The 27,887-nt window shown below is 38.2% G+C and overlaps 1 protein-coding gene across 1 annotated transcript in view; it reads left to right on the forward strand.

Moving 5' to 3' along the window:
* CYYR1 (cysteine and tyrosine rich 1) overlaps positions 1-27,786 on the forward strand; it is a 129,000-nt gene extending 101,214 nt beyond the window's left edge. The window contains exons 3-4 of the mRNA XM_061134068.1: positions 13,448-13,605; positions 25,376-27,786. Of these exons, the coding sequence (XP_060990051.1) occupies positions 13,448-13,605; positions 25,376-25,500 (283 nt within the window). The 3' untranslated portion in view covers positions 25,501-27,786. The remainder of the gene's footprint in view (positions 1-13,447; positions 13,606-25,375) is intronic.
* Positions 27,787-27,887: the final 101 nt, after the last annotated feature.

A 27,887-nucleotide genomic window follows, 5' to 3' on the forward strand; every position in this document is an offset into this window, starting at 1 on the left:
AGGAAGCCCAGGCAAAGCAGGGAAGACCCAGGGCAGCCAAAATAAACAAATAAAAATTAAAAAGTAATACATCAATTGATTTGCGAGAAGAGCATTGAAACATGTATATTACCATATGTGAAACAGATGACCAGTCCAAGTTCGATGCATGACACAGGGCACTCAAAGTGGGTGCCCTGGGACGACCCTGAGGGATGGATGGGGAGGGAGGTGGGGGGGGATTCGGAATGGGGGACACATGTACACCCATGGCCTATTCATGTCAATGAATGGCAAAAACCACCACAACATTGTAAAGTAATTAGCCTCCAGTTAAAATAAATTAATCATTTTTTTTAGTAATACATTAGAGAAAGCATTTCTTGTCTATAGATAAAATTATAGGCATAATGACTGAGGAACAAATCAAATATTTTAAGACCATGACTGGAAATTTAAACCAACTTAAATGTGGGTCAATTCTATTTTTCCAAGTATTATTGCTAAATAAACAATGAAATGAATCACATTTGTGAGTATTGCACAAAAGTGTTCTGGAAGTGTCCGTAATTATGAATGACTGTGTTTAAATTTTGACTTATAGTGTGTTATGCTGTTCTGTCTCAGGGCTAGACTGACAATGAGTCAGATCATGGCATTTGGAATGTACACAGTATACAGAATATGTCAAGTAATGTAGTTCTTCACTCAGATTCCTATTTTTCTAAATTAAAGTTAAATATGTTCATGTGCTCATATGCTCCGTCATGTCTGACTCTTTTGCAATCCCATGGACTCTAGCCCACCAGGCTCTTCTGTCCTTGGGATTCTCATGGCGAGAATACTGGAGTGGGTTGCCACTTCCTCCTCTGGGAATCTTTACAACCTAGGGATCGAACCTGAGTCTCCTGGATTGGCAGGTGGATTCTTTACCACTAGCGCCACCTGGGAAGCCCAATATGTTCATATATGATCATATACTGTGATCAAACAATTAATTGATATTATTAATATTATTTTATTATATGGATTTGGTCTTCACTGCCTTCAAAGACAGTTGTCTACCACAGGGACTGAGGTACAAAGCTAACATAGGAATTGGGCACTTGTTCAGAAAATTTGATCAGTGGAGTAAATGCAAACCAAATAATTCTCAAAGGGTACTTTTTGGCTTGAGTTATTCTTGCTGCCCTCATCAATCAAATCAGTTAGTACTGATCTCTAGTGATAAAGCTTAATCATACAGGTCACCCTACCGTTCACAACACATCCAAGATCATTTTTTATTCTCATTTTGTATATATCTTTGACGTGTAGTCAATGAAGGGATTCTTTCAAAGGTCTCTCACTGAATCATAAAAGTTTAATTCTACATAAGATGGAAGATGAATAATCTGACTTTAGTAGAAGGGAATGCAGGCTTATGCGTTTTCGGTTCCGGTATGGTTTTATGGAACACTTTCCCGGCGATCTCAGAGTGCCTGTGTGCTCCTAGGAACTGCTATTTGCATGTTAGGTATTTCTTTTTGTTTACCCAGTGAGCTTATTGTGGCAAAGGAGTGGTATTTGGTAAGATTAGGTGAAGTGGCATCTCTCTCTCCCTCTCTCTCTCACACACTTTAAAATAAGAGAAGTTTTAATAATTTTTTTTTAAATAGTTTGCTTCTGTCTCATGTAAAGGAAATCTAGAGATAGGCAATTGGGAGTGATATAACATCTTCATGTAGTTATTAGAGATGCCTACTTCATCAAATTCATACCTCCCCCTTCTCTAGGTGAACTAGCCTCATGGTCCTACATGGAGACTAGAACTCAGCCATCACACCCACATTACAGAAAACAGGATGGCAGGTGAGATAAGGAAGAAGGGGCAAAAAACCCAACCTAGCCATCTTTAAGGAGGTTTCTTGTGTGATTTCACAAGACATTTTACTTACAGCATTTTCCCAGAACTGTACCACATAAAAAGACTATTTTTAAGAGTATCTAGGAAAAAAGTATTTATTTCAGCATGTACCCAGTTAACTTACATCAAGAGTTCTTTTATCAAGGAAAACGTAGGGAATAGATTGAGGTAGACAATTATCTACCACAGGGACTGAGACAGTAAATGAAGTAAATTTAAACATTTAGGAGAAAAATTTAGTTTCTAGTTTTATAATTCTGAGGACAACAGAGAATTACCTGTAAAACCCCAAGAAAGAGGATAAGTTGAATGATGTTATTAGAGAGAGAGATTAAAATGAAAAAAAAAAGGCAACATAAACATCTTTGGCATATCTGAATTTTACAGGAATTTTTTTTTTTTTTAAAGTAATGTGGACTTATTGGGAAAACCATATGGATTGGTTTTGCAAGTAATATAGACTTATTGGGAAAATCATATGGATTGGTGTTTCTACTCTTTATAAGCATTTTATATGTGGAATTGTAACAATATTTAGCAATAACTTACTGGAAATTATAGTCATCTTATTTTACGTATATATGTATATGTAGATAAATAGATATAGATATATTTAGTTCTGGAGTACTATTGTTTTTAATAAAAGGGGCAAAACTAAATACTCTTCATATTGAAAACCATACTCCATTGAGCTTGCTTTTCTATTCTTACTCTTCTATATTGATTTATCAAAGCAACAAGGAGGAAATGTACGTTTTTAAATTAAGCAAGTTTTACTAAATTTATATGCCTTACAAACTGCAGATAAGTGTAAAATAAAATATGAGTTTTGAAGATTTTGAGATGAAAATGTTGTATTACATATTTTAATGCACTGGCCAAAAGAGTAATTATCAAGCAAATAAATGAGTCAGAAGAAAAATTTTACCAAGTTTTACCCTTCTCATGTGTGCTTTTTACTTTCAGCCCAGGAGTTGGAATGATATTTTTTTCATAATTTAATTAATCACTTTGTGCATTAGTTCCCTGGTGGCTCAGTGGTAAAGAATTCGCCTGCCAATACAGGAGATGCTGATTTGACCCCTGGGTCAGGAAGATCCCCCAGAGAAGGGAATGGCAACCTGCTCCAATATTTTTGCCTGGGAAATCCCATGGACAGAGAAGCCTTGTGGGCTACGGTCCATATGGTTGCAAAGAGTCAGACACGATTTAGTAACTAAAATAACAAAAAGCAAATTAATCACTTATGGATTATTATAAATAAATAGGATTATTTAATACTTCCTTCTTTAATAGAAAGATAAAATGCTTTTGCTGCATTTATGACTTATTTTTCATTTTAATAGGAAATTAACTCATCTTAAGTTTATTCTTTTGAAGTTGTAGTAATTCCAGAAAAATCTCTTCTAAAAGTTTTCTGTCTCACTTAATGTACTTCTTAAAATCTCTTATGTTCATTTGAAAAGTTTCTCAAAGTTTCTCTTAATAGAAATATTCTGTAATTCTACCGGCATCTTTTACAGGCATCAGATATCTCTGTGGCCTTTTTTTCTTTTTCTATTTAATAGGACATGACACGAGTTAGTTGGTTTCCCTAGTGGCTCAGACAATGAAGAATCTGCCTGCAATGCAGGAGACCCGGATTCGATCCCTAGTTTGGGAAAACCTGTGGAGACGGAAATGGCAACCCACGCCAGTATTCTTGCCTGGAGAATTCCATGGTCAGGGGAGTCTAGCGGGCTGCAGTCAGTAGGACTGCAAAGAGTGGACACAACTGAGTGACTGGTTGCTCAGTCATGTCCTATAACCTGCATTGCATCAAACCCAGGTCTCCTGCACTGCAGGCAGATTCTTTACTGTCTGAGCCACCAGGAAAAGTGAAAGTCGCTCAGTCGTGTCTGACTCTTTGCGACACCATGGACTATACAGTCCATGGAATTCTCCAGGCCAAAATACTGGAGTGGGTAGCCTTTCCCTTCTCCAGGAGATCTTCCCAACCCAGAGATCGAATCCAGGTTTCCTGTATTGCAGGCAGATTCTTTATCAGCTGAGCCACCAGTGAAGCCCAAGAATACTGCAGTGGGTAGCCTATCCCTTCAGTGGATCTTCCCGACCCAGGAATCAAACCAGGGTCTCCTGCATTGCAGGCTGATTCTTTACCAACTGAGCTATCAGGAAAGCCCCAAGTCACCAGGGAAGCCCCTATTTAATAGGGACTGATGTAATTAAATTATTGTGTGGAATATTCATAAGTCTTTTATATTATGCTATTTTATAAAATGAATTTGTAAATTGGTCATGTCAGAGAAAGAAGAGAAATAATCTAATGGCATTCTTTTCATATTTACTATTTACCTTAAACATTAATTAATAGTATTATACAGAGTGAAGTAAGCCAGAAAGATAAAGAACATTACAGCATACTAACACATATATATGGAATTTAGAAAGATGGTAATGATAACCCTATATGCAAAACAGAAAAAGAGACACAGAAATACAGAACAGACTTTTGAACTCTGGGAGAAGGTGAGGGTGGGATGTTTTGAAAGAACAGCATGTATATTATCTATGGTGAAACAGATCACCAGCCCAGGTGGGATGCATGAGACAAGTGCTCCGGCCTGGTGCACTGGGAAGACCCAGAGGAATCGGGTGGAGAGGGAGGTGGGAGGGGGGATCGGGATGGGGAATACGTGTAACTCTATGGCTGATTCATATCAATGTATGACAAAACCCACTGAAATGCTGTGAAGTAATTAGCCTCCAACTAATAAAAAAAAAAATTAAGAAAGAAAAAAGAAAATCACGTCAAGGTGTATGTATTTTTAAGTTGCTGTATAGCAGTAGTGAGGTTAAAATGTGTTGTAAATATTATTCTAACAATTGCAACGTTACCAGTATCCTTTTTACTTATGAAAAGCTATTTGTGGAATAAAATATATTAACTCTGAGCCTTGTTATAAACCCCCATCTCCCAGTACATTAGAGCCACTACAAGTACATTTAATATCTTGATTATAAAGTCTCATTTTGGTACACATTTCAATCGATAATTTTCTTCAAAAATTTTTCATTATCAGCAAAGGGTCAAAAATCATCCATGGAGCTAAACAATACCCACTGATACTTATATGCATCTGCAAAGATTTTTGGAGAACAGAGAAGAAAGCTTGTGGGATGTCTTTCCTCTGGACACCAACCAATTCTCATATTAACTGGGGGGGTCCCACAATTCTATTTAATTCTGACACACACCACCCGGCAGTCTCATCAGATTGCCTTCCTTGCAGATGTCAACTGCAAGTGTTGAGTCCCCCAGGTTACCCACACTTCCACCCAACTTGACTACAAAGTCGGGGATCCCCAGAGCCCCCTCCTTCAGGTGTGACTGTTAGAACAACTCATGGGACTTAGGAAAATGCTTTACTTGCCATTTATTACCAGTTGATTGTAAAGGATACAACTCATGAACAGTCAAAGGAGAGGGATGTGATGTGTAGAGCAAAGCATTGCGGGAGGGGAAGCGAACTTGCAGACCTGCTGTGCCTTCTCCAGGCCCACCACCATCCCAGCACCATGATGTGTTCACCAGCCTGGAAGCTCTCTGAACCCCCATAAAAAAGGGGATTTTAATGGAGGTTTCCTTTGTGGGCACGATTGATGAAATTGTTGTTGTTGTTCAGTCACTCAGTTATGTCAGACTGTTTGCAATCCCATGGACTGCATGCAGCACGCCAGGCTTCCCTGTCTTTCACTATCTCCTGGAGTTTGCTTAAACTCATTTCCATTGAGTGGATGATGCCATCCAACTGTCTCATGCTCTGTCGTCCCCTTCTCCTCTTGCCCTCAATCTTTCACATCATCAGGGTGTTTTCCAATGTGTCGGCTCTTCAAATCAAGTGGCCGAAGTATTGGAGCTTCAGCTTCAGCATCACTCCTTCCAATGAATGTTCAGGGTTGCTTTGCTTTAGGATGGACTGGTTTGATCTCCTTGCAGCCCAAGGGACTCTCAAGGGTCTTCTCCAGTCATTTGTAGAGACGTGGATAGACCTAGAGAGTGTCATACAGAGTGAAGTAAGTCAGAAAAAACAAATGTTGGGTTACTAATGCATATATATGGAATCTAGAAAATGGTATGAAGTGAAGTCACTCAGTCGTGTCCAACTCTTTGCAACCCCATGGACTGTAGCCTACCAGACTCCTCCGTCCGTGGGATTCTCTAGGCAAGAATACTGGAGTGGGTTGCCATTTCCTTCTCCAGGAGATCTTCCCAACCCAGGGATCGAACACAGGTCTCCCGCATTGCAGGCAGACACTTTACCATCTGAGCCATGGTACAGATGACCCTATTTGCAAAGGAGAAATAGAGACACAGACATGGAGAACAAGCATATAGGTACCAAGAGGGAAAGGAAGGGTGGGAGGAATTGAGAGACTGGGATCAACACAGGCACAGTATTGATGCTATTTTTAAAATAGATAACTGATGAGAAATACCGTATAGCACAGGGAACTCGACTTAGTTCACTGTGGTGACCTGGACTGGAAGTCCAGAAGGGAGGGGATATGTGTATATGTATAGCTGATTAATTTTGCTTTACAGAAGAAATTAACACAACATAGTAAAGCAACTATGCTCCAATAAAAAATAATTCAAAAATTAAAAAAAACATTATTTACCACTGGTGATTAACTCAGTCTCTAGCCTCTCATCCCTTCTTTGGAGGTCAGAAGTGGGACTGAAAGTTCCAACCCTCTAATTATGCTTTGGTCTTTCTGAAGACCAGACCCCCGGTTTAAGGTATCTAGGGGCCACCAGGCATCTCATTAGCATACAAAAGATACTTTAGTCACTCCGGAGACTCTAAAGGTTTTAAAAAACTGTGTGTCAGGAGCCTGGGACAAAGACCAGATGTTTATTTTTTATTTATTATACCATGGTGTTAGTCATTACCACTCATGCTCTGTGGTGTAACGAGGCTTCCCTGTGGCTCAGACAGTAGAGAATCTGCCTGTAATGGGAAAGACTCGGGTTAAATCCCTGGGTTGGGAAGACCCCCTGGAGAAGGGAATGGCACCCCACTCCAGTATTCTTGCCTGGAGTATTTCATGGACAGAGGAGCCTGGTGGGCTACAGTCCATGGGGTCGCGAAGAGTCTAACACCTTCACTTTTCAGTACAAATTGTCTTGCCCATGGTAGTGCTTGCTTTGTTACCCTTTTGTTACTGGCATGTTTCAGAAAACATCATCTAGGGAAAGGCAGCGTTAATTTATTCACAAGTGAATTAAATCAGAGCTCAGTACACTTACTCTATAAAGCACAAGATGGTAAATATTTTAGGCTTTGTGCCCGTGTGGTCTCCGTCACAACTGCTCAGCTTTGCCATTCTAGCAGCAAAACAGTCAAACAATAGGTCAACAAGCGATTTGGCTTTATTCTAATCAAACTTTATTTACTGAAACAACTAGTGGGCCCCATTTGGTCCATGGCCATAGTTCGCCTTCCCTTAGACTAAACTGAGTAAAAAGACAGTCATTTGCTATAAAAAATAATGATAATGGATAGTTTAAAAGAAGAGTTTGTTCACAAACCTTTGATTTTTTGCCTGGTGATTCTTATAACCAGTTAACTAAATGCTTTTGTTTAGTACCGAGTTCGTGTGAAATTATGAAAAGCACGAAAGCATAATTACTTGTGAAATTGTAGAATTCATAAAAGGTGTTGCAGTAGTCCCCTGAAAATAGAAATTTCTCTTTGCATATATAAATATTTACATGAATTATGCTTTATAATCCAAAAAGTCGTCAATTAAAATTAAAAAGGACAACACCAAAAAGAAGTTATATTTCTTTCTTTTCCCAAGAAAAATGCCCTTTCAGGTTTGATCTGAATAACGGATTAACAGGTGCCTTTAGGAAATACTTTCATTACAGAGAAAGAATTTTGTGGATTAGTCCCTAATAGTTTAATAAGTGTGGGTAAGGTTAGGGGCTTCCCTTACGGCTTAGCGGGTAAAGAATCTGCCTGCAATGCAGGAGACACAGGAGACAAGGGTTTCATCCCTGGGTCGGGAAGATCCCCTGGAGGAGGAAGTGGCAACCCATTCCAGTATTCTTGCCTGGAGAATCCCATGGACAGAGGAGACTTGGAATGCTGCAATCAAAGGGTCGAAAAGAGTCAAACATGACTGAGTGACCAAGTGCAAAAGTTTAGCTTAATTTGTGTGTTAAAGATTTTGGACCAGTTTTTATATGTATAGGAAAAGCTCAAAATCACAGGAGATATATATAATATATAGATGACACAGTTTTTCCCTAAAAACCCAAGTAATACTGAAAACTATGTTTTTAAGGATATTCATCCATTTTTAATCTCTTCCATAAGGATGTTTTTATATTGTACTTTAAAAAAATCACTTTACAGTTTTAAACAATACCATATATTGCAGTATTTTGATTTTTTTAAAGTAGATGCATATTTCCGTATTCTTCCCTCTGAGTACTTTAAAACCCTTGATATTACATATAAAACAAACAAGAAAATCCTGAAAGGTGAAGAAAAGAAGGCGGAGCAGCCAGGAACCCCATGGGCTGAAGACCAGTGAGCTCCCTGGGTTTTCTTTTCGCTTCATTTCTCCCAGCTTTATAGGTAAAGAAACTGACAACCCATAGATACCAATGGAAGCAGACAATGAAAACCCCAACAAAAGCCTGATCTCTTCAGTCAAAGGACCCAGAAAGAGACAGTCTAGCAAAACAGAAAATTCTTAGACAGTAACAACTGGACTAATTTAACTATAGCCAAACACTATAAGGGAAAAAAATAACAAAAAACACTCCACCCAAGTGCCTATCAGCAAAGGTCAAGTGTGAAGTCTAGACAGAACAGAAAAGCTGCAAAATGTATGGAGCAAAACACATAAAAGAGAAACACAGAAACCCAAAATTATAGTTGGAAACTTCAACATCCTTCACTAACAATTAGTAGAACTAAGCAGAAACAAGGATATAGAATTGATTAACAAGGATATAGAAGAACTGAACAATATCATCAACCAACAAAATCTAATCAACATTTATAAAACACCCCATCTAGCAACAAGAAAATATACAGAGCCCAAAAACATTCCCAAAGAGCAAAGCCAACTGGTTTTTGACAAAGGTGCAAAAGCAGTGCAATGGAAGCAGGATAGTGTCTTCAATAAATGGTTCCAGAGTCGTTGGATATCAACGGGCAAAATAAATGAAGCTCAATCCAAATCTGACACCATATACAAAATTAAGTCAAAATGGATCATAGATTTAAACATCAAACGTAAAACTATAATGAAACACAAGAGAAGATCTTCAGAAACTAGGGCTTGGAGAAGAGTTCTTAGACATGATAATAAAAGCACAGTTCATAAAAGAAAAAACTTGATAAGTTGGACTTCATTAAAATGAAAAACTTTCACTTTTGCCAAAGACTCTATAAAGAGGATGAAAAGGCAAGCTGCAAGCTGGGAGAAAACACTTACAATTTACTTATCTGAGAAGGGACTCATATCCAGAATTTACAAAGAACTCTCAAAAAGTCAACAGTGAAAGCACAAACAACCCAATAAGAACATGAGCAAAAGATAGGAAACATTTCACTGAAGAAGATATAGAAATGGCAAATCTGTTCATTAAAAGATGCTCAGCTTCACTAACTAAAGGGAAGTATAAATTAAGGTCACAGTGAGATATCACTGCACACCAGTTAAGATAGCTAAAATAGAAAATAATGGCAATGTCAAATGCTGGCAAGGATGTATAGAAACTGGATCTCTCCTACACTGCTAGTGGGAATGCAGACTAGTACTGTCACTCTGGAAAATAGTTTGGCAGTTTCTTTTAAAATAGACTATATGCTTGTATATCCTAGCAGTCCTACTTGTGAGCATTTATTCTGGAGAAATGAATACCTATGTCCACATAAAAACCAGTATGTAATTGTTCATAGCAGTTTTATAAATGGAAAAGGCAAAACTAGAAATAACCAAAATGTCCTATAATAAGTAATGGCTTAATAAACTGGGTTATAGCTATACTATGGAATATTACACAGTAATAAAAAAGAATGTATTGCTATACATGAAAGTCAAGATGGCTTCCAAGGACATCATGCTGAGTGAAGAAAAGACCATTTTAGAAAGTCACATGCTATGTGATTCCATTTGTATAACACTCTTGAAATGGCAAAATGATAGAAATAGAGAACAGATTAGTGGTAGGGGTTATTGATGGTGGTAGGTGTGTGTATGACTATAAAGAAGAAGCACAAGGAAATATTTGGTGGTAATGGAAGAGTACCTTGGTTACTGAATTGGTTGCATAAATCTATGCATGTGTTAAAATGACATAGAACCAACCATGAAAGTGAAAGTCACTCAGTTGTGTTCAACTCTTTGTGAGCCCATGGATTATACAGTCCATGGAATTCTCCAGGCCAGAATACTGGAGTGGGTAGCCTATCCCTTCTCCAGGGAATCTTCCCAGCCCAGGAATTGAACCGGGATCTCCTGTATTGCAGGCAGATTCTTTACCAGCTGAGCTACCAGGGAAGCCCTACACACACTTTATACCAATTGCAGTTTTCTAGTTTTAATGTTGTACTTTGGCTATCTAGGGCTTCCCTGGTGGCTCAGAGGGTAAAGAATCCACTTGCAATGCCAGAGACTTGGGTTTGATCCCTGGGTTGGGAAGATCCCCTGGAGAAGGGAATGGCTACCCACTCCAGTATTCTGGTCTGGAAAATTCCCTGGATAGAAAAGCCTGGCAGGCTACAGTCCATGGGGTCAGAGAGTTGGACACGACTAAGCAACTTGCACTTTTCACTTTGACTACCTAAGATGTAACCTTTGGGGAAAACTAGGTGAAGGATTGGAGAAGGAAATGGCAACCCACTCCAGTATTCTTGCCTGGAGAATCCCAGGGATGGGGGAGCCTGGTGGGCTACCGTCTAGGGGTCGCACGGAGTCGGACACGACTGAAGTGACTTAGCAGTAGCAGCAGCAACAGGTGAAGGATACACATGACCTTTCTGCAGAACTTTTGCAACTTCCTGGAAATCTATAATTATTTCAAATTAGAAGTTTAGAAAAGAGAAAATATGCAAACCTTGTAATGCTTTCTTTCAAAAAAAAAATACATTCTCTAAATTTTTTCAAGGATTTTATGAAGTCAAATTTCTCAACTTAATAGATTCTCTCTTTCAAACAGATGACTAAACCAAATATATTATATACTGGAAGGTTACTGTTTAGTTTTTAAATTAATAACTGAGTAAATAATGCTATAAATTTTATACTTGCCATGTTTTAAATAACTAATTTATAATTGCTAATGGGTATCAAAGTATCAAGGACATGAAAATCATGATTTAATCAAAAAACCTCTTAACACATTAATTGCAACCTCATTATTGACCTCAAGAGCAGACACTTTTGCTGGAGCTGCTGACAAGAAAATAAAATGTGACTGATTTTCTACTTTTTTCCACTTAAAGAGGAATTAATGAATATAAATATGCCTCAATTTGATGTCTTAGCTTCCATAGCACACACTTTGGAAACTCTACGCCTAAATAATTGGGTCATTGATTATTTCTGGGACATGAATTAAGCCCTCCAATTTAATCTTATTTAGACCTAAAAATTACAATGAAAAAGAGGTTTCCAGATCACTTTTTTTTTAATTTCGTGTTATCTCCTTTGATAAATCTTTTTCCTTGAAAGGATTTATTTACTGAACTGCTAGACTCTGTCATTCTTTAATTGCTAATAGACCATCCAAATATCTCATGTTCTACTTTCATAATTTACTAACAAAGTTAAAATTATGTAGGAATACTTTAAAGGAGTCTATTGGAATGCATAATGGAGTATTCTGGTTTTTTTTTTTTAAGTGAGTGGGGGAAAGTCACAAAGAGAAGATTTCTACTGCAAAGCGTACATACATATAGGTCCACAGTTCCTTATCTGCAATTCTGAAATCTTTAAAAAAAAAAAAAAAAAAAAAACCTGAAAAGTAAAGGTTTTATGCATTACAATTGGTGGCAAGCCTGGACCTGAATGAACCTGGGATTTTTTTATAACTTCCATGTAATCCAAGTATTAATATTCAGAAATGTTCATGTGTTATGCTCCAGATGCTGGCTGTGGGAGTATCATACAACATACAGTATATGTATATTCCCTTTCCAAAATCTGAACATTCCTGGCTTATGAACACATCTAGTCCCAAGGACTTGGGATGGGAGATCATGGACCTGTCCTAGAAAAGTACAAGATAGCTGTTTATATAGCACTTGAGAATAGGACCTTATTGATGTGACCACTGAATCCAGGAGCACAGTTATTTCATGACATTGAATTCAAGAGGAGAGTCAGAAAAGCACCAAAGCATTTATTTCATTAATAAGCAAACTGGGGCATTGAGCAGCTTGCCCAAGGTTACCCAAGGCTACAGTTGGAACCGTGGCAGTCTGGCTTTAGGAGTCATGCTTTAAAGCACAAGATTTTGTTACTGATGATTTATCCTGAAAGCCTCCCCTGTCACAGCAGAATAAGACCGAGTCTCTGAGATGAAAGCCCGAGGATTTTTTTAAAATTCATACTCTTATGGATAAAACTCTAGGCTCCAGGAAACTGGCAGCCAGCCCAGTTCATGTTCCCCAAGTATGAAACTGGAGGATCCTTTTAAAGAGTAAAATCTACAATCCAAAAGAAAAACAAAACTAGGAGAACTGACCTCAGCTGATCCCCTACTGTGGGGTTCATCTGCCCAGTATTGACTTTGCACGCTGAACTTCCAACCCACAAATTTTAACATAGGAGTAGTTTCAGGAATCATTGAGCAAGCTCTGGCAGATATTGGAGGACAGAAGAGCCTGGTGTGCTGCAGTCCATGGGGTTCCAAAAAGTCAGACACAACTTAGTGACTGAACAACAACCACAGTAGACATTTAAGGAAAATGTCAACCACAAACAGATCAAAGTAAACAATCAATACAAAGGAGCCTAGACAGGACAGAGGAGAGAAATAGTCTCAAAGAATATATCATCATGAGTACATTACAGATGAATAGAAGAAATTGCATCCTTAAAAGCAAAAAAGGACACTATGAAAAAAAGGAAGTGAAATAAAGGATAAGATAGAGCACCTGGAAATGAAAAATATGATCGCTGAAATTCTAGAATTCAGTAATATTTTAGAAGATAAAGTCAATGAAATCCCCCCCAAAGTAGTTCAAGAAAAAAAATAGGGATAAGAAAAATTAGAGAAGTTATCCAGGAGACTAAGAGGCATATTTCAGAATAGGTTTCCAGAAAGAAAAGCAGAGAAAATGCTGGAAAGGAAATTATTAATTTATGGAATGGTTTCAAGAACTGAAAAACTTGTGTTTTTTTCTTTAACATTATTCTTAAGAACATTTCTAAAAGGGCACTTGTCGTATAGTCATAGAACTGTATTTGAAAGACTGAGGAATCCCTATGGGTCTTTTAAACAAATGTACTTTTGTTTTTCTTCTTTAGGGGCACGGCAATTGCTGGCATAGTATTTGGAATCGTGTTCATCATGGGGGTAATTGCTGGAATTGCCATATGTATCTGCATGTGCATGAAAAACAACCGTGGGACCCGGGTGGGTGTCATCAGGACTACCCACATCAATGCCATCTCCTCCTACCCTGGTAAGCAACACTGCTTACTCATTCTGAAGGAAGAGTCAGATTTGTTAGTTACGCTCTGGTTCTGGGAGAGAAGAATCACTAAAGAGTCTCACTGGAATAATCCCCATGTAGGATGTTTCTTAGTTAATGTAGATTGAACTCTAACTTAGATCTGCATTGTACTATCTACCTCCTATTTAAAGATATTAATATGTTCAATGGTTGTCTTATTGACTACAATTGCCAACCTGCCATAGTTAAGAGAAATAGACAATTCACACCTACTGTGTCTATCTGCCAGTGAGTTTTGACAAATAATTATAGAGAAAGAACAAGTTACATGTCTGACTAAACTGGCCTCTGATTCAACAGGTATGTATGTCTAGAAAAGAAGTACTGAAGAAAGTTTTTATGTGTCCTTTTTATGCAACAAAACGGTTTTAACATAACACTAAAATTATCACCAAAGAGAAAATATAATTTTCAGTAATTTGACAAGTATTTGTTGAGAATCTTCCAGAAATTTCACATATAAATATATTGTACACAAATGAATCCATAAACAAAGTGCTGTGTTTCGCTTTGATTTTTGAGTCTATATGTAAGTAGCTCAGCTGGTAAAGAACCTGCTTGCAATGTAGAAGATCCTGGTTCGATCCCTGAGTCGGGAAGATCCCCTGGAGAAGGAATAGGCTACCCACCCTAGTATTTGTGCCTGGAGAATTCCATGGACAGAGGAAACTGACAGGCCCCAGTCCATGGGGTCGCAAAGAATTGAACATAACTGAGTGACTTTCACTTAAATATTTACAGAGAGAGAGAAAGAGAGAGAGAGCCTTAAAATCACACTCATGTCCTCTCTCTCTCACTCCTTATAGCAAAGGAAGAAGGCAGTTTCTACATCTGGTCTGCCCTGTGTATCAATTCCCTAATAACTTCTCTCCTTTCTTAATCTTTTACCCATCACAGTCACCTTGAGGGAGCAAATTTCAGATGAACGTCAGCATGATCATCTCCTCTGTCATCTTTTTTAGTTCTCCCTCTTCTCCAATATCTCTGTGTTAGAGTGCCTCAAGTCTCACCCTTGTGTCTTCTATCCAGACTTACCTCTTTAGTTGTATCAATTGGCCTTATGGTATTAAGGACCATTTATATGTTAAATGCCTCCCAGAGTTACATATCTCCATTCTAAACCTCCTTCCTGAATTTCACACTCATTTGATCCCACTGCCTGTTGAACCTATCCACTTGGATGTCTAACAGATAGATCTCAAATGTTACATGCCTGAATCTGTACTTTTGATCATCCCCCCAGAGCCTCCTCCACTCACCCTTTACTTATCTTAACTGATAAGTAAACTTAACTGATAAGTTCTGATAAGTAAACATCTTAACTGATGGCATCACCAGCCATCAGCGGTTCAGGCCAAAAACCTTGGCATCATCCTGGACGCCTCTCTTTCCCTGACATCTGCATGCAGTCTAGTAAGAAAACCTCTCAGCTCCACCTTCAGAATATTAACAGTATCTGACTACTTTTCACCATTCCTTCTCTGGTGGGAGCCACCATCAACTCTCATTTTCATGACTGTGATATCCTAGCTGCTCTGCCAGCATCCACTCGTGCCCCCTAGGGGTCTATTCTAAGCACAGTTGCAGACTGAACCTATTTAAGATGGTTAAATGTCAGATCGTATCACTTCTCTGCCCAGAATCTCTCAGTGGCTCCCCACGTCCCCAGAGGAAGAGTCAAAGTCAGTGGTTTCTCATTTTATCCAAAAAGTCAGATTCTTTACCAGGGCCCTCAAGGCAGTGCTGGAACTGGCTCCTTTTTTTATTTCTCTGACTTCACTTCCTTCTCCCTCTCGCCACCTGGCTCCACTCACACTATTTCTTGCTGTTCTGTGAACACACGGGGCACACTCTCATCTTAGGGTTTGCCTAGAACACTGACTCTCTTACTTAATTCAGTTCAGTTCAGTGTCTCAGTCATGTCTGACTCTGCGATCCCATGGATCACAGCACGCCAGACCTCCCTGTCCATCACCAACTCCCGGAGTTTACTCAGATTCATGTCTGTTGAGTCGGTGATGCCATCCAACCATCTCATCCTCTGTCGTCCCCTTCTCCTCCCGCCTTCAATCTTTCCTAGCATCTTTTCAAATGAGTCAACTCTTCACATCAGGTGGCCAAAGTATGGGACCTTCAGTATCAACCGTTCCAATGAATATTCAGGACTGATCTCCTTTAGGATGGACTGGTTGGATCTCCTTGCAGTCCAAGGGACTCCTAAGAGTCTTTTCCATCACCACCATTCAAATGCATCAATGCTTTACTTAATTCAAGTCTTTGTTAAAGGTCACTTTATGAATGAGGTCTTCCTCATTCACCTTAAGATTGTAAGGTGTCTCACCTCCCACATGAATCCATCCTTTTACTCTAATCTTTGTCCAGAGGGCTTCATTTAACCTTCTAAGATATCATATAGTTCACCCAATGGTTATGTTTATTATTTATTGTTCATCCCCTCTTTCTAGAACATTAGCTCCACAAGGCAGACATTGTTGTCAGTTTTATTTATATCTCAGTCCCAAGCATACAAGACCAGAACTGGCACGTAACAGGCACTCAATAGATATGACTGAATGAATGAATATCATGACAAAATCTGATTTAATTGTACTAATACTTAAAAAATTAACAAATTCCACCCTGGAATATACTATATCTTTTACTCATTACAAAAGCAATTCACAATTCTGAAACTTCCCAATTTACTAAGATTATGGTTAGGGTTAATATGACACTGTTAAGACTATGGTGTAAGGAAAAAATAGGGGCGATTTTTTTTTTTTATTCTTCAAATCTTCCCATTTTTCCTGGTCAACCCATAACCCAAGAGAGGAGGAGAGTCTGACAGAGACATTAAACCAAGAGAAGATGAGGAGAAACACTCTGTAGATAATATTCCAGATTTGCTTTCCTTGATTAAAAAAAAAGTGTCATTAAAATTAATTTTTAAAACATTTAAAAATATTCTTTATAAAATTAGACTAGAAAAAATAAAATATTTTAATGTGATGTTTTGTGTTCTTGGGTCTGAGATTTCTCTTCCACCCATGGAAATGTGTTTTTAAACACTTTATTCTACTGGCATTATTTATACTGGCAGATCACAGCGCCATGTTGCCTTTTCAGTAAATGCATTGTTCTGGGAACAGAGTAATGCAGAAAACATAATAAGCCTTATGGTGGACGCATTTTTCACTGTAAAAAGACTAGGCCTTCAAAAACATAATTTGCTTGATTGCTTCTCATTTCCTTCATAAAGTCACTAATTAAGCTTTCACTTAAAGGATCAGGAAACAACTCAGAGTAGTATTGAATGCTTTTCAAAAATCTCTCATCCCGTGGATATATAAAATGATTTCACCCACATTAATTAATTAACCCTGTGATAATTGAATAACCACTCAAGTTATTACATAGTCCTACAGCTGGGAGGCCCCATAAATGAGTAGAAAATAATTTAGTCAAGGTTAGTGTATCTCTTGTTCAAAGTCCTTATTGGGGATCCCTACAGTGAACATTATTACTCTGCACTAGGAGGAGATTGCCAAGGAAAGGTGATCTGCTACATCCAACCCTTTGTTGCACAGTGACCTTTTGGAATGGTTTTGTATTCCTGCCACCCTGGGTATCCTGAGCCATGTGCTGTTTAATTGCAACTATTTTAAAAACCTTCAGTGTGAAAATAAGAATTATTTATCAAGTCTTAAATTTCCATAACTTTTCCAAACCTCAGTATAAACAAAAGAAAGTGATTATGTTAACCTCCTTAAAAAAAATGGGTTTGGATGATACATATATGAAAGGAAATAATATGGATAAAACATAAGAAAAAGGCTTGTCAAAGATATAAAAATTAAATGCCAACGAAAGGAAAACTAGGGGTTATAATGCTATCGAGAAAATGGAGATTTGAAGTATCAATACATTTTAGAGTCCCTAATGGTAGTTAGGTCAGTAGATTATTGACTCACTGATTGATTGATACGTGGTAGATAGACAGATGGATGGTGATGCTGGTGATGAAGTTAGACAGGTAAATAGATACACAATTTTTTTCATTATGACTCATGTACTCAACAAAGGATCTGGTGATATGAGGATGGTCTCTTCCAATTGTATCGTATCTTCCAATTGTATCTATCTAGTGAAATAAGAAGTAAGTTTTATGCTGAAAGTAAATTTGAGGAGCTTGTAATTAAGGAGAAAGAGAAAAAAAAACCATGAAACAGTCGTCTCAGAGAATGGAGGGATGGTGAGATGCCTAATGCACAATTTCAGAGCAATGCCAAGGGCCTCCACACTTAAGAATATAGTCATGCATTTCAAGTGAGATCAGTTGGCACAATTGTGCATTTTTCTCTAAGCATATTAAGCTCCTAGATACAGATCTAGGATAGCCAAAATGTTGGGTTGGAATTTTGTCAGGCAGTGGGGAAAAAAGGAGATAAATTTGATGATAGATGCACAGAGATAATTTTATTGATGGGCCATAAATATAAGCTGAATGAAGAAAGACATGAAGACAGGAAAGAAGTGATATCAGTTTAAATTAATCTGCCTAAGGCCATCAGTAAATCAGAAATCCAGGTGAAAGTGAAAGTCGCTCAGTCGTGTCCGACTCTTCACAACCTCATGGACTGTACAGTCCATGGAATTCACCAGGCCAGAATACTGTAGTGGGTAGCCTTTCCCTTCTCCAAGGGATCTTCCCAACCCAGGGATGGAACCCAGGTCTCCTGCATTTGCAGGCGGATTCTTTACCAGCTGAGCCACAAGGGAAGTCCAAGATATATTGTGATGTATATTCTAGAAAGATAAGAAGTGTTGGTTAGATTACAATATGGTACCATCATTGGTTACAATAATAGTGAGAAAAAGACCTTTGAAGACAAAAGACCCAAGGGATAGAGAGTCAGGATTGTTGTTGTTCAGTGGCCAAGTCATGTCAGATTCTTTGTGACCCCATGGACTGCAGTATACCAGGCTTCCCTGTTCCTCACCATCTCCCAGAGTTTGCCCGAGTTTGTGTCCATTGAATTGGTGATGCCATCCATATATTAAAAATAGATTAAAGAAGACAATCTAGGTGATAACTTTATTTAACACTTCATGGAGTAGAAGGTTTTCATGGGGAGAACAGCAAAGTGGAAGAAAGGTAAGAAGCTTTTGTAGGATGAAGAATAAAGAACAAAGAAAAGTAGAAACAATCTGATTGGTTGGAGCCACACAGTCAGCCTTGTTTGGGTGAGAAGGAACCAGTAATGTTGAGTGTAGAACCCAGAGCGGGCTTGCTGTTTGGAGTTTTTATGAATGGATGTACTGTTTCTGATATATGGAGGTTTGCAAGGACATGGATGTAAGTTTCAGTTTGCTGATATGGGAGCTCGAGTAGGAGTGGTTATAAACCCAGTGGTTTCTGGGGCTAGAAATTTATTTCAACAAAGGGGTGTTGAAATCACCAAGAGAATGATACTATTACTAGAAGCTGTGATGCAAAGAAAGGCAATGAGCCTGATACTAAATCTTCAATAGGTGAGATTTTGGAGTAGAGAGGACCACAGATATGGATAACAAGGAGGAGAAGAAAGTAGTATAATCTCTTAGAATGTGCTACAAAAGAGCTCAGGTTTTTGAAGACAGTTGTTTACAAATGGTTCTGAGAGGAATAGATTAAGATGTGGTACATATATACAATGAAATAATTACTCAGCCCTATAAAGGAATGAAATAGTGCCATTTGCAGAGACCTGGATGGACCTGGAGACTGTCATGTGGAGTGAAGTAACTCAGAAAGAAAAAAACAAATGTACTATTGCTTATATGTGGAGTCTAGAAAAATAGTACAGATGAACTTAATTGCAAAGCAGAAATAGTCCCAGACGTGGAGAACAAACGTATGGTTAGCAGCGGGGGAAGGTGGGCGGGATGAGCTGGGAGGTTGGGATTGACATATACATACTGCAGGCGTGCATGCTCAATAGCTCGGTTGTATCTGACTCTTTGCACCCCCATGGATGGAAGCCCACCAGGCTCCTCTGTCCATGGGATTTTCCTGGCAAGAATACTGGAGTGGGTTGCCATTTCCTCCTCCAGGGGATCTTCTCAACACAGAGACCAAACCCACGTCTCTTGCAACTCCTGCATTGGCAAGCGGGTTCTTTACAACTGAGTGACTTAGGAAGCCCTTGCTTACATAGACATCATGGCATTAGAGCCACATCAATCTAATAATGTAACATATGCTCAGTTGTGTCTCTCGCTTTGCACCCCCATGGACTGTAGCCCGCCAGGCTCCTCTGTCCATGGAATTCTCCAGGCAAGAATACTGGAGTGGGTTGCCATATCCTCCTCAAGGGGATCTTCCCAAGCCAGGGATTGAACCCAAGCCTTCTTCATTGACAGGCAGATTCTTTACCACTGAGCCACCTGAGAAGCCCATATCAATCTAATAACTTCCTTTTTAAATTAATTTAACAGGTGATAATCATATTGCAATATATAAATTTATCAAATCAACACATTGTATACCTTGAACTTACACAATGTTAAGTCAATTATATCTCAATTGAAATATTAATTTTTTAAAAATCTTAAAAATAAGCCATGAAACTTCATCTATCCTACTAGGTATTAAAACCATTTAGAATCAATAATAACTAAAATTGGGCATTTTTTATAAAAAAAAATGATATGCCTTGGTCATGAGACAAAATAAGTAGATTAAATTGTCTACGTGAAATTTCTATTAAAATTTCTATGTGAAAGTCACTCAGTCATGTCTGACTCTTTGCGACCCCATGGACTATACAGTCCATGGAATTCTCCAGGCCAGAATACTGGAGTGGATAGCCTTTCCCTTCACCATGGGATCTTCCCAACCCAGGGATCAAACCCAGGTCTCCCATATTGCAGGCAGATTCTTTACCAAAGCTGAGACACACAAGGGAAGCCCAAGAATACTCGAGTGGGTATTCTATCCCTTCTCTGGCAGTTCTTCCTGACTGAGGAATTGAACCAGGGTCTCCTGAATTGCAGGTAGATTCTTTACCAACTGAGCTACCAGGGAAGCCCACAAACTCTATAGAAAAGATAACAAAACAACATGAAAAGCAAGGATTAAGAAGCCACTTTTCAATGATTTGATTTAATCAAAATTTTAAACAGAAAAAATGAGCACTGATACAAAATACATGAAATAATGGAAGTAAGGAAGCATCAAATATATTAATTAACATAGAGAAACTCAGAAATAGATTGGTTATGAATCAGATATCTGAAAAGATAAATGTTTAAGCTTGGAAACAATATAAAAGAAAGATGAAGAACCATATATTTTGTTAGATATATTTTAAACTTCAGTAAGTCAATAAGGTAAAATAACATAGCTTACCATTTTGACAAACACTTATTTTAAGAAAGGTATAGAAAAGATAAATAACTTTGTTCACATGTTTATATCTTGTTATCATTGAGTTGGTGATATTTGGATGGCATCACCAACTCAATAAACTTGAGTTCGAGCAAGTTCTGGGAGATGGTGAAGGACAGGGAAGTCTGATGTGCTGCAGTCCATGGAGTCACAAAGAGTTAGACATGACTGAGCAACTGAACAACGACAATCTTCATTATATCTTAATTCTATTAAAGATCCCAGTGTTTAAATTATCAGTCCAAGCAAAGAAAATCACACAATATGAATTATAAATAATAAATAAGATGTAAAACTATCAAATAAATATAAAATTAGAGGGTATTTCAATAATGAAATTTTTTCACTATTAAATTGCTAAAATATTAAACCATAGCCGGTTAGTTGATTCCTGGAATTTCATTCAAAAAAATGAATTTAAAGTAATAAAAAGTCTATGTGTGAGAAGATATTTTCACTCCAGTATTTATAATAATAAAAAAATTGCTAATAAAAAAATAAGTAAATGGTCAGTGGAATAATGTGAAGTGTTGCCAATAAAGTTAATGAAAAATATGTAACATAATGAAAAAGACTAATTTACAATACAAAGTGAAAAGGCATTACACTATGTTTATACAAATATACAAAGGACTAAAAGAGTATATAAAGACACATGCTCGGTCGCTCAGTCCTGTCCAACTCTTTGAGACTCCATGGACTGTACCCCACCAGACTCCTCTGCCCATGCGATTTTCCAGGCAAGAATACTGAGTGGGTTGCCATTTCCTTCTCCAGGGGATCTTCCCAACCAGGGATCAAACCTGTGTCTCCTGCATCTTCTGCATTGGCAGGTGGATTGTTTATTAAATTTTGGTGACAAAATCATGGATGATTTTACTCTATTTCCAATTTTCTAAAATAATGTTGTACAATTTTGATAACACCATGCATCTTTCTTTGCATTTGCTTTAGAGATGTTGTCCTGGGTGGATTAAAAAAAAATTAACTTTCTGCTATCAATTTCTTAGCATTCCTGAATTTTGTGAAATTCTAGACAACTATACTGACATACATGATAAGTGGCATATTTTCACTGTTTAGAGAATTGGAATTATTGGTTATGAAAAAATTTCAAAAGTGCATTTCCAGCTACATCCATGTATCTTTTAAAGATGATTTGACTTTAAGAGATAGAAAAAAAAAAACTATTAGAGTTAATCAGGAATTCTAAAATTGATACCCTGAAAAGTTTATTTCCTGGTGAAACCTTTTTATCTGTAAGAATGAAAGACAGCACAGTTCACAGTTACACCAGTATTATTTCACAATGCCTTCCCATAGGCGATACTGTAAAAGATGTGCCATGTTTATTTCATGATGGATATGGTCTTCAAAATCCTCAAAATACCATTATTCAGCATTGTATTATCACTTTATCAAAATTCAAAACCTATATGGATGAAAGAACATGGCTTCAGGTCTTAGATTTTCATGTTCAACATGAAGCTGTGTAAACCAGAGGGAATCTCACTGAAATGTCCCCCAGCAGTGTTCATGCAGATGGCAAAATACAAATGCTTTGTTACCGAAGCATAAAGGCATGCCATGGCTTCATGACCAAGAAGGATGCAGAGTCAATCTGTAGATTCCTCTGGTGTGTGCCCCTCAGGTGGGAGGCAGGGAAAAGCTTCAGCATATAAACAACTTAGAACCACGTACTTACACGAAACAGTTCAACGGGAATCCAGCTGCAACTTTCTGTTTTATGTGGAGGGTGCATTGCTTGGCTTGGAGGAATTTTATTATACTTCTCCCTGTCTCAGTCCTCCTGGATATAATGAAGCAAAGGAGCAGGCGTATGCAGAGGGAAGGTGTGTTTAGACTCAATGGGAATTACTCCATTTTGTTGTAGAAAACAAAGCTTGGAATAGCCCAGCCTCTGAGGGCCTAAAGCAGCCTTCTCCTCAGAACTGTGTCCTCTGCTGTGAGCCCTGGCCTGCTCAGCCCACAGGAGAGTTTCAGAGTCTTTCCTCACCAGGGTGTCTCTCAGAGGACAGCCCACTCAGTTCTGCGTCTCCATCTTTTTCTGTGTCAGGGGTCTCAATTCTTTCCTAAGCTTAGGTAGATCAGTAAATGGTTCGAATCACCAAGCTCCTGGTAAAGCGAGCCAAGTTAAAGAGATGTAGATGGGAAAAGAATCTTTAAAAGAAGTGAGTATATGGATAACTAGGGCTTCCCAGCTGGCTCAGTGGTAAAGAATCTGCCTGCCAATGCAGGAGATGCAGTTTCAATCCTTGGATCAGGAAGATCCCCGGGAAGAGGCAATGGCAACCCACTCCAGGCTTCTTGCCTGGAAAACCTCATGGACAGAGGAGTCTGGTTCAGAAGCAAAGAATCGGACATGACTGAGCCACTGAACACAAGATATGTATAACTGATTCACTTTGCTGGACAGCAGAAAGTAACACAACATTGTAAATCAACCATATCGCAATAGAAACTAATTTTAAAAATTTAAAACACAAATACAAAATAAAGAGATGCTGAAGAAACAGCTTGTGTTTGCATATAGGGTGAAGTCCTATGTTTATTAATACATGCATATTGATCAGAATACTATCATAGTCTTATCAGTAAGAGTACAACTGAGAAGACCTGTTGAGGTTTGTTGAAATGTTGCTTGTTCTTCTCTGCCTTTCTAAAAGTGAAAGCTTGGCTGTTTGTTCACATTATTATAACATTAGTCTGTGGTTTAGGTTACATTCACAGGAAGCAATTAAGACATGTCACTTTCCAACTAGAATTGTGATCCTGATGATAAATCAAAACTACTGGCAAATCACCAGAAGGGTTGCTCAGATGTTTCCAAGTGATTTGGTTCTGGAAGACATGGAGTGCTCAAGGAGTATCTTGTTTCCAACCCTGTAGATGGGGTGGAGAGCATGACAAAATAGATGTCCATACATAATCATAACAAATATGATTTTGTTATATTAAATGTGATTTTAAAACACACTGATGTATATTACAGTAAATAAATTAAAGAAACTTTTTCTAATGAGATTCGAAAAGTTTCTCCATCCTCATTTGCAAACCTGTTTGTCTTCCCTTTTGTTTGTTTCTTATTTCTATAATGACTCCATGACCCTCCAAGTTACAGGAGCCCAGTACCAGACACCCAATACCTCCATACCTTCTTGCTCTCTACCTCTTTTCCAAACACCCTGTCATCACTGAAGCTCTCAAATGCTCAAGAGCTCCTAATAATCCCCACCACCAATTTCCATGAGTCCTTTATAATCCCTCACGTATGCTACTACACCATCTCACCTTTTGTTTGGTCCACCTGAATCCATAATACTGACAGAGTCATCTTCCTAAAGCATACTATCATATTCAAAAAAATCTCTAAAAACTGCATATCACACACACCTTTTGTGAGAGTCCAAGCCCACCATGATGTTGATACAATTAGATTCTTCAGTATCTTTTCCCATTTCTCTTTTCCGTGTAGTTTTTGCTTTGAATAAAAGTTTTTTCCTCTTTCAGAACTTTTATTCATCTTGAATTATCCTTTAGTCCTTTCTCTATCTGTCACTTCAAGATGATCTTTCCAAGAAATTTGCCTTAAGCCACCAATTCTAATACTTTGGTCGATAGCACCATTTTTTATAGCACTTGACTTTTCATACGTGTGTGTCCTCAGCCTGGTAAAACTGATTATTGAAGGCAAAAATGATGTTGTTGTTGTTGTTCAGTCACTAAGTTGTGTCCAACTCTGTGACCTCATGGACTGCAGCATGCCAAGCTCCCCTGTCCTTCACTATCTCCCAGAGTTTGCTCAAATTCATGTCTATTGAGTCGGTGATGCTGTCTAACCATCATATCCTCTGCCGCCCTCTTCTTTGGCCTTCAGTCTTTCCCAGGATCAGGGTCTCTTCCAGTGAGTCAACTCTTTGAGTCAGGCCAAAGTATTGGAGCTTCAGCTTCAGCCTCAGTCCTTCCAATGAATATTCAAGATTGAATTCCTTTAGAATTGATTGTTTTGATCTCTTTGCTGTCCAAGAGACTCTCAAGAGTCTTCTCTAGCACCACAGTTCAAAAGCATCAATCCTTCGGCGCCCAGCCTTCTTTATGGCCCAACTCTCACCACCGTAAATGACTACTGAAAAAAAGCAGAGTTTTGACTATAGGAACCTTTGTAAAAATTATGTCCTCCCCCAGAGTACACAGCTGAGTATCTCAAATATAATGGACACTCTATCATTGCTAAATACCTGATGCACTTCTTGTTTTGTTTTCTTCCAGTGGCACCACCCCCCTATAATTATGACCATGAGATGGAATACTGTGCAGACTTGCCTCCTCCATACTCCCCGACCCCAGCACAGCGTTCTCCACCTCCTCCATATCCTGGAAATTCAAGGAAGTAATCCTTCTCCTGGAACAGAGTATGTGCCAGTCAGCAATCTTGCCTAGAATAAAATGCCTCTACTCAGAAACAAACAGGGAAGGATCGCCCTAAGGAACATCCTTTTGGGTTGGACAGTATGTCAAGTGGAATAGCCAGGCTAAGAGAAGAGACAGGATTTCTACCCTACTCAGAGCTGATCCCATCTGGGGTATTATGTTGGGTTCACAGGGACCACATTTGAAGAGGTCTACTGATTAACAGAAGCACACTCAGATAAGAGTAATGGGTAGGCAAAACATTGGAAATTCGTGTCGCTTAAGGAACAGATGAAGGAAATGGCAATATTCACCCTGAAAAAGAGAAGCTTTATGTCAGATACAAGGATACTCTGGACCACATGAGGAAATGACTATCTTCTGTAGCTTTACGAGTCAGAAATAGAACTCTTCAGTCTTTTTGTTCATCCACAGACGCAGATCAAGTGCCTGAAAGCCTACTCTGTGCCTTACACTGTTGGAAACACTGGATGGAAGTTGCAGGAAGAGAACTCGGGTTTCAGTATAAGAAAGGGCAGTTGGGGTTTTCTTAATGACTAGATTGCTTTGTGAAGCTCCCTGTCACCAAGACTCCTAACAGACTCTGGCTGACTACCCGGTAGAGACCTGCTCGAGAAGGGAGAGCTAAGTCAAATGGTAGATGGGTTCATTGGGCACCCAAAGCTCTGCTCGTGTTTTAGATAGAAGTGAGGTGAATTTCTACATCACCAGGAATGAAAACAACAGGGGTAGTTGAATCTACATAATTGGAGACTTAAAACATAATCCAAAGGACTCAACAGCCGCTTGAAGCCAAGAGCTCTTCACTGCTAGCTATTGCCACCTAAAAATCATCTGACTCTATGTAGTATATGATGATAATGGTAATTCCAACTATGAAAAAAAATTCGTACCAAGTTCCACAAGCAACAAATACTTCACTTCAGATTAAAAGATGAGAAGCCAGAATCCCATGGGATTTTATATCAGGGAGTAAAATTTAGAACTTGACCAGGAAGCTATATAGCAGTTTACAAAAGGAAGAGGGAAAAATGAAGCTTGGATTCTGTTTTGTATAACTCCACTCACATGCAACTTGGACAAATTTCTATGTCTCTTGTAACATTTTAATAATCTAGTCTCTTGAAAAGTTGCACAGTTAATGGAAAAGTAAGATATTGATGTCAAACTGTTGCCTTTTGACAAAACCCAAATTTTATAAAGTGCCTACCTTTAGGTGTAAAAGTTTTTAATAAATAATTCTAATATGCCATATTCATTGCTGCAGGTAATCTTAACATTTCTATTTTCATGTATTTAAAGTTGTACGTTGACACAATATTGAAAATAGATCATGAAATTTGTGTGTCACTTTGCAATTAAATCTAAAATGTTTAATCCAACATTATCAGCATAATTCAGTGAAATCCCAAAATGATGCTAAGAGTTTTGCTGAATAAAACAATCAAAAGAAATGTCTTAAAGTAAAAATCATAGTTAGGAAACTCAGTAACTCATATAAGTAGCATATTTTACTTTCAAAGACATTGATTGAACTGAAATACAGTCTAACTGCCAGTGAGATCTGAAAGCTAGATTTGTTTTGAATGACTAGCTTGATTTTCAGGCACTGTGATTTTCTTGCTTATGAAGATGGAAACCATTCAAGCATTTCAGCCTGTCCTACCTAGTAACTGAGATTTTAGCACAATTTTAACAGTACATATGCTTTAATTTATCTCTCTTCTGCAAGTGTGATCAGACCCAATTACACAGTAGCTACACAATTCAAAGTGTTAAAGCCTCTGTGACATTCAGAGTGATGTTTCCCAATGCACCATATATTCCTTAAGAAAAAATGGAGAGGGCAAGTCCAGCAGTAATTGAATTCTCATCATCTTTGCTGTCAGTAAATGTTTACTGCATACCTCCTATGTTCTGCCAACATTACTCGCATAGGAGCTATTACAATCCACACCATCTCTCTTCTCTGAGTGGTTTTAAGGCCTCCCTTAAGGCATATCACAAACCCATAGACCTCCAACAGATGAGCATTTTTACTATTTGTATTTAGTGTCACAAGAGTGTAAATGTGCACAATGTCAGTATAGACTTCTGGAGTTCACTGATTATTTTCATAGGTGACACATCTTGGGGGGAAATAGTATACGATGTGAAAGCTTTGAATTACAGTTATTTAAAAACTAATGTATTTGCTGTGGCCAAAGTGTTTACAATAAGCAATAAAATAAAATAACCCATTATAACAAGAGTTATATTTTAAATCATCTTGCGTCTATTCTGCTTCATCCTCCATTTCTGCAGATTTAACCTCATTCATCTATACAGGAGACACAGGACTGGAGCCAGA

Source organism: Dama dama, chromosome 31 (assembly GCF_033118175.1).
Source record: "Dama dama isolate Ldn47 chromosome 31, ASM3311817v1, whole genome shotgun sequence".
Taxonomy (NCBI): Eukaryota; Metazoa; Chordata; class Mammalia; order Artiodactyla; family Cervidae; genus Dama; species Dama dama.